The sequence below is a fragment of the Enhydra lutris genome, unplaced genomic scaffold, assembly GCF_002288905.1.
Source record: "Enhydra lutris kenyoni isolate GAN:26980312 unplaced genomic scaffold, ASM228890v2 scaffoldscaffold37, whole genome shotgun sequence".
NCBI classification, from domain to species: Eukaryota; Metazoa; Chordata; class Mammalia; order Carnivora; family Mustelidae; genus Enhydra; species Enhydra lutris.
The window spans coordinates 26,329,664-26,337,649 of record NW_019154121.1 but is presented as its reverse complement, the minus strand read 5'-3'; the positions used below and the strand labels follow the sequence as shown (position 1 = coordinate 26,337,649).

At 50.4% G+C, this 7,986-nt stretch overlaps 1 protein-coding gene across 6 annotated transcripts in view; it reads left to right on the top strand.

The window, feature by feature from the left end:
- Window positions 1-5,970: 5,970 nt before the first annotated feature.
- LOC111154408 (retinoic acid receptor responder 2) overlaps window positions 5,971-7,986 on the top strand; it is a 3,972-nt gene continuing 1,956 nt past the window's right edge. The window contains exons 1-3 of one of the 6 annotated variants that reach the window (XM_022513973.1): window positions 5,971-6,045; window positions 7,081-7,278; window positions 7,525-7,629. In XM_022513973.1, the coding sequence (XP_022369681.1) occupies window positions 7,105-7,278; window positions 7,525-7,629 (279 nt within the window). In that variant the 5' untranslated portion in view covers window positions 5,971-6,045; window positions 7,081-7,104. The other 5 variants (XM_022513975.1, XM_022513971.1, XM_022513976.1 and 2 more) reach the window with 5 other exon arrangements.

The following is a 7,986-nucleotide window of genomic DNA, read 5'->3' as shown; positions in this document are numbered from 1 at the left end:
TTTTAATGTACTGTTGGATTCTATTAGCTAGTATTTTGGTGAGAATTTTTGCAACCATGTTCATCAAGGATATTGGTCTGTAATTCTCCTTTTTGGTAGGGTTTTTGTCTGGTTTGGGGATCAAGGTAATGCTGGCCTCATAAAATGAGTTTGGAAGTTTTCCTTCCATTTCTATTTTTCGGAACAGTTTCAGGAGAATAGGTATTAATTCTTCTTTAAATGTTTAGTAGAATTACCCTGGGAAACCGTCTGGCCCTGGGATCTTGTTTGTTGGGAGATTTTGATGACTGCTTCAAGCCCCTTATGGGTTATGGGTCTGTTCAGGTTTTCTGTTTCTTCCTGGTTCAGTTTTGGTAGTTTATATGTCTCTAGAAGTGCATCCATTTCTTCTAGATTGTCAACTTTGCTGACATATAGTTACTCATAATATGTTCTTATAATTGTTTGTATTTCTTTGGTGTTGGTTGTATTCTCCCCTCATTCATTCATGATTTTATTAATTTGGGTCCTTTCTCTTTTCTTTTTGATAAGTCTGGCCAGGGGTTTATCAATCTTATTTATTCTTTCAAAGAACCAGCTTCCAGTTTCATTGATTTGTTCTACTGTTCTTTTGGTTTCTATTTCATTGATTTCTGCTCTGATCTTTATTATTTCTCTTCTCCTGCTGGGTTTAGGCTTTCTTTGCTGTTCTTTCTGCAGCTCCTTTAGGTGTAGGGCTAGGTTGTGTACTTGGGACCTTTTATGTTTCTTGAGGAAGGCTTGTATTGCTATATACTTTCCTCTCAGGACCACCTTTGCTGTGTCCCAAAGATTTGGAACAGTTGTGTTTCCATTTTCACTTGTTTCCATGAATTTTTTTTCAATTCTTCTTTAATTTCCTGGTTGACCTTTTCATTCTTTAGTAGGATGCTCTTTAGCCTCCATGTATTCAAGTTCTTTCCAACTTTCCTCCTGTGGCTGAGTTCTAGTTTCAAAGCATTGTGGTCTGAAAATATGCAAGGAATGATCCCAATCTTTTGGTACTAGTTGAGACCTGATTTGTGATCCAGGATGTGGTCTGTTCTGGAGAATGTTCCATGTGCACTAGAGAAGAATGTGTATTCTGTTGCTTTGGGATGGAATGTTCTGAATATATCTGTGATGTCCATCTGATCCAGTGTGTCATTTAAAGCCTTTATTTCCTTGTTGATCTTTTGCTTGGATGATCTGTCCATTTCAGTGAGGGGAGTGTTAAAGTCCCCTACTATTATTGTATTATTGTCAATGTGTTTCTTTGATTTTGTTATTAATTGGTTTATATAATTGGCTGCTCCTATGTTAGGGGCATAGCTATTTAAAATTTTTAGATTTTCTTGTTGGACAGATCCTTTAAGTATGATAGAGTGTCCTTCCCCATCTCTTATTATAGTCTTTGGCTTAACATCTAATTTATCTGATATAAGGATTGCCACTCTAGCTTTCTTTTCATGTCCATTAGCATGGTAAATAGTTTTCCACCCCTCACTTTAAATCTGGAGGTGTCTTTGGGTCTAAAATGAGTTTCCTGCAGACAGCATATCCTGCAGATGGATCTTGTTTTTTTAATCCATTCAGATACCCTGGGTCTTTTTTTTTTTTTTTTAAAGATTTTATTTATTTATTTGACAGACAAAGATTACAAGTAGGCAGAGAGGCAGGCAGAGAGAGAGGGGGAAGCAGGCTCCCAGCCGAGCTGAGAGCCCGATGTGGGGCTCAATCCCAGGACCCTGAGATCATGACCTGAGCCAAAGGCAGAGGCTTTAACCCACTGAGCCACCCAGGTGCCCCACCCTGTGTCTTTTGATTGGGGCATTTAGCCCACTTACATTTGGGGTAACTATTGAGAGATATGAATTTAGTGCCAGTGTATTGCCTGTAAGGTGACTGTTACTGTGTATTGTCTCTGTTCCTTTCTGGTCTGTTACTTTTAGGCTCTTTCTTTGTTTAGAGGACCCCTTTCAATATTTTCCATAGGGCTGGTTTGGTGTTTGCAAACTCTTTTAATTTTTGTTTGTCCTGGAAGCTTTTTTTTTATCTCTCCTTCTATTTTCAGTGACAGCCTAGCTGGATATAGTATTCTTGGTTGCATATTTTTCTCGTTTAGTGCTCTGAATATATCATGCCAGTCCTTTCCGGCCTGCCTGTCTCTGTGGAGAGGTCTGCTGCCAGTCTAATATTTCTGTCATTGTATGTTACAGACCACTTGTCCCAAGCTGCTTTCAGGATTTTATCTTTGTCACTGAGACCTGTAAGTTTTACTATTAGGTGATGGGATGTGGACATATTTTTATTGATTCTGAGAGGGGTTCTCTGTGCCTCCTGGATTTTGATGCTTGTTCCCTGTAACCGTCCCTCAGAACAATGTATTACTTAAAATATAACCCATGAGAAATTAGCTAGTCACCAAGCATGCTTAAAGATAGCCTTAAGAAAAACCTGTACTAGCAACAGGCCTCTGTGGGAGAGGATGACATGTCCTTGAAGCCGAGCAGCTGGAAACACCTGGCCTGCTCAAGATGGAACGCTGCCTGCTTATCTTTCTGTTATCTCCCCTTCCCGGAGAGCACCTGCAGTTAGTTAGACAATCCTTTTTGTCTGGTCTTGCTCAACTATAGGTCATGTACTACGTGACCAGACATATTTTGCCTTTCTTCTTACTTATCTACAAGACTCGTGCTTAAAAGCAATCAGTCCCTCCTGTCTCCTTGGTCTCTGGCCATGTTCCGTGCTCACCTGGCCTGAAACCAAGCATTTCTATCTCTGGCACACGGCCCCATTTGGAGTCTCCAAATCCAGCTGATTCCTTCAGTGTGCTGCCCCACCCCTCCTCCTGGAGGAGGAAGGAGGGACTCTCCCCGGATCTACACTTGTGGGGTCCCTGCTTGAAGAGCAGTGGCCCAACTGTGCTTTGGATCACGGTTTAAGGTAACCCTGAGCTGAGAGCCCCCACCTCAGCTCCGTCTCTGTAGTCAGCTTCACTGCTGTGATACCTGGGAGCTCTGCCACACTCAGACACCCCCGGTCTTTCTGTGACCCCACAGTTCCTGAGACCACACTGTCCTGTGAGGGTTCCATGCCCCGCTTAGCCTCTGGAGCGACATCTCTCAGTGAAGTGGACTTCTATAAGTTCCGATTTTGTGCTCCACTGCTCTACCACTTGCCAGGAGCCAGTCCCCCCCGCCACAGTCTCTCTTCCCAAATGTTGCCTCAGATTCACTTCGTGCGTCCTACCTTCCAGGAAGTGGCGCTTTTCTATTCCTATTGTTGCTGCTCTTCTCTTTGATCTCCCATTGAGTTTGTAGGTGTTCAGAATGGTTTGTTAACTATCTGGCTGAACTCCTGGGACCTGATGATATTTCGGTCTCCTATTCCTCCACTATCTTGCTCTTCCCCTAGTTTGTTGAATTTTCTTGAGTTACTATAAATTTTTAAATGTTCATGGTACATTATTTCTTTAAAAGATTTTATTTTTATTTGACAGAGAGAGACAGTGAGAGCAGGAATACAAACAGGGGGAGTGGGAGAGGGAGAAGCAGGCTTCCCGCCAAGCGGGGAGCCTGATGCGGGGCTCGATCCCAGGACCCTGGGATCACGATCTAAGCCGAAGGCAGACGCCTAACAACGGAGCCACCCAGGTGCCCCATTAATTTTTTTTTAAGATTTTATTTATTTGACACACACACAGAGATCACAAGTAGGCAGAGCAGCAGGCAGAGAGAAGTGGGTAGCAGGCTCCCCACCAAGCAATGAGCCCGATGTGGGGCTGGATCCCAGGACCCTGAAACCATGACCTGAGCCAAAGGCAGATGCTTAACCCACTGAGCCACCCAGGCACTCCCCTGTTAATGTTAAGAAACAGCCACTGATTAAAATCCAAGTTTCATTTCCTGCCACCTTAAAACATTACAAAAGGCATCCTGATTTCTTATATATTTTTTCCAGATAAAATACAGGATTCATATGTTTATTCTCAAAAAGGCAATTTAGATTTTTTTTTTCAGCTTAGTATTAGCCATTCTAGCTAATTCTTTGATCACAAAGCACCTGATTAGTCTTAGGAAAGGATTTTCTGTGTTTGTGTGTGTGTGTGTGTGTGTGTGTGTGTATGTGTAGGTTTGCTAGGACTGTCCACACACTGGGTGGTTTAAACAATAGAAAATTATTCTGCCAACTCTTGAGGCCAAAAGTCCAAGATCAAGGTGTTGGCGGTGTTGGTTCTCTGAAGTTCCTCTCCCTGGCTTGTAGGTGGCTGTCTTTTCCCTGTGTCTCCACATGGTCCTCCCTCTGTGTCCTAATCTCTTCTTTAAAGGACCCTAGTCGGGGCGCCTTGGGTGGCTCAGTAGGTTAAAATCTCTGCCTTTGGCTCAGGTCATGATCTCAGGGTCCTGGGATCAAGCCCCGCATCGGGCTCTCTGCTCAGCGGGGAGCCTGCTTTCCCCCTCTATCTCTCTCTGCCTGTCTCTCTGCCTACTTGTGATCTCTGTCAAATAAATAAATAAATAAAGGACCCTAGTCATATTGGATCAGTCATCCCAACCTCCCCATGTGACCTCATTTTTCCCTTAATTACCTCTTTAAAGTCCAACCCTCCAAATACAGTCACATTCTGGAGGTACCTAGGGTTATGACCTCAACATATGAATTTTAGGGGCACACACACACACACACACACTATATATATATATATATATATATATATATATATAGTAGTGAGATAGTCATTTTTCTTCTTTAGTAACTCATAGACTCTGATTAAACATGACAGATCACACACACGTGTTTATCCCTATTCCTTCCCAAAACGCCATCAGAACAATGGTGAATGAGTAAGATGGTACACATTCACAAGGAGAAAGGAGATGGGAGGGGAGACAACCAGGGACGAGATACAGGACGCGTTCTACAAGACGGCATGGAAGGAACCACGGTAGCTGTCCGAGCTCCCTGCAGCCCAGGGTCTTTCTGGTGCCCCCAGAGCACATTGCGAAGGAAGCTGCCAGCTCCGTGTGGAGATCCATGGCGGGGTGAATAGGGACGGGGAGAAAATCTGTGCCAAACACTGGGCCATCAGTCACTAAGTATTCGGGAAGGTAAATGAGACCCTGTTTTGGGCAATTAGCTTAGGGCCTGGGGCCAGAGAAATGGCCAGGCTGGTTCCCGGCCCACCGAGTCCCTGAGCCCACTCATATTTGCTCAGGATGCACGCGAGCTGAGCAGTATTTGGACAGCTCCCCCCATCCCACACTAACTTTGTTAATTCCATCACACCCTTCCGCTGAGCCTGTGGCCTCCCAGGAGCCATGTGAGAGCCCTGAATTTCTCACCAGCAAGGATGGGACATGCAGGATCAAGACCGACTGTGTGTGCTTGTGATACAGGGGTTGCTGGACACCAGAATCCACTCTGACAGAGAGGCCTTCCTTCCTGGTGTGGTTTTAGGGCTTGGGAAGCAGGGGAAGGGGTCAAATGACTCCTCAAGGTCCCATGGGGTTTGAAGATGTCTGTATTTCTGGGAAGAATGTCCTGAAATGTGTGTCTGAGGATTCTAGGGACTGGTCACTCAGGAGAGCCGAAGAAGAAGGCGGCCCTACAGAGGCGGGGCTGGGGCGGGGGTGGGGCGGCAGGCAAGGCAGCCCACATCTCATGGAGAAGAGACTGGGTCAAGACCACCAGATGCTTGGGCTCCTTGGTCAGGGGGAGGGGGAGGGGAGGGCGGCTTGGCCAGGCTTGGCCAGGCTTGGCCAGGGTCAGCCAGAGTCAGCCAGGGTCGGGGTCAAGGTCTGGCGGCAAGATTGCAGCTGGGAGGCCTGTGGGTGGACGGGAGGGAGGTCTCAGAGGGCTGTCTGCCAGGAGGCCGGTCCTAATGGGGTAGGGAGGAGCCTTGGGCAGGCTGGGAGCTGGAGGGGCCCAAGGGGTGGGAGTGGGAGGAGATGGGGGCTGACCAGGAGGAGTGGAGGGGGCAGGAAGTGGCTGACAGCCTGGCCTAGAGTCAGCCACGGGAAGCAGAGACCCCGAGGCACAGAAGAGGTGAGGAGGGGAGAGAGGGCGAGGGAGGCAGCCGGGTGTAAGGAGACCAGCCAAAGGGAGCAGCTCCAAGGGTGAGATCTATCAACCCCGTCTGTAAGTCCTTGTTTTAAGGCAACACCCTGAGATCTCTCCCTGAGGGGACCTCCGTTTCCACATCTGCAGCTTTCTGGTCCTAAGACCACCAGTACACACAGAGTTTTTGGGGGGAGTCCGTGACTCAGGCAACCCCAGTCACGGATAAGGGGACAGGATCAGGAGGTCTAGCAGAGGGGTGGAGGGAAGGCCCCAGAAAAGAGTTAAGGGAGGGAGGGGCTGCCTAACGAAGAAAGCCATGGTGGGGCTGAGGTGAGACTCCGGGGTCTGGGGTCAGGGGTAGGGCCAGTGATCAGGAGCGGCCCCAGCATAGGGAGGGTTAAGCATCCTCCCGGTTCCCACCCCACTCTGGGCCCCTCCCCTGTGTTTGCGTCCTCCCAAAACTATTTGGCCTCCAGCTGGCCTCCATTCTATATCCTGCCCCTCCCCCTTGAGTTAGCCTGGGGGAAGAAGGGGGTGCTGGGGCCAGGGTTCCCAGGACTGGGAAGGAGCCCGCAGGCTCAGAGTGCTGAGGGAGAAGCAGACCTGGAGAGGCTGAGGTGGGGAAGCCGAGGGGGGCTCTGAGAGCAACGGGCAGGAAAGGGGATCAGAGACAAAGTGGGGGAGAAGGAATGGGCCAGAAAGGGTTGGGGGAAGGGTGCGAGTGGGCAACAGGAGGGCTTCCCAGGCTGTTGGCCTGAGGACAAAAGCCAACTCAGCACCTACCCGGGAGGAGGCCAAACATGGGCAGAGCTGGGCCCAGGGAACAGTGCGGGGGTAGGGAGGCATTCGAGGACCAAGGGTATACCAGGGGGATCTCGACCGAAGGGCCACCTCCTGGCCTTCCAAGCCCAGCCCGGAGCCCTGTCAGGCACCCCCCCGCGCTCCCCCCCAGCTCCGGGGCCAGGTGCTGGCGGCGCTGCGGGCCGGCATGAAGAGCTGAGAACCCAACACTGTCGGCAGGGCCGGGGGGACCGACGCGACGCCATGTGGCAGCTGCTGATGCCGCTGGCCCTGTGGCTGGGCGCAGTGGGCCTGGGCAGAGCCGAGCTCACGGCAGCACAGCAGCGCGGCCTGCAGGTGGCCCTGGAAGAGTTCCACAAGCACCCGCCTGTCCAGTGGGCCTTCAGGGAGACCGGCGTGGACAGCGCCACGGAAACGGTGAGCGTGAGTGGCTTCGCCAAGCGGCGTTGCCTGGGGCGGGATGGGGCTCAGGGCCGCAAGCTCGTTCCTGGGAAGCAGGTGCCCAAGCCCTCGGGCTCGATGAACACCCAGTTCTCCAGGGAGAGGCCAACACCCCAGCCCCCTTCTCAGCTGTTTCCTGGGGGGCTGGGGAGGAGGAACGGGTCACACCCGGGAGTGCTCAGTGAGCTCAGCCGGCTGCTGGCCCTTCTCTGTCTGCGGCAGCCCTTCCCTGCAGGGACCTTTGTGAGGCTGGAATTTAAGCTCCAGCAGACCAGCTGCCGGAAGAAGGACTGGAAAAAAGCGGAGTGCAAAATCAAGCCCAACGGGGTGAGTTGCAGGCGTGTGTGTGTGTGTGTGTGTGTGTGTGTGTGTGTGTGTGTGAGAGAGAGAGAGAGAGAGAGGGAGGGAGGGAGAGACGGGGCATGTGCTCAGGGCAGGGGTCTGTGACAGGGGTTTAGGAAGAGAGCCAGCAGGAAGCCCCGGTTGGAGCAGCGGTCCCTCAGGAGAGCGGCCTCTCTGGGAGCTCACCTGGCCCAGTCTGAGCCGGGCCCTGTGACACCATGGGTGGCCAGGGCTGGGCTACTCTGAGAACATCTGTTCTTCAGAGAGAGTCCCCCTCCCGTCTGGGCTCCTCTCTCGGGCTTCGGGTCTATGGTGGAGGAAGCCCAGGGCAGGGGGTTTGGC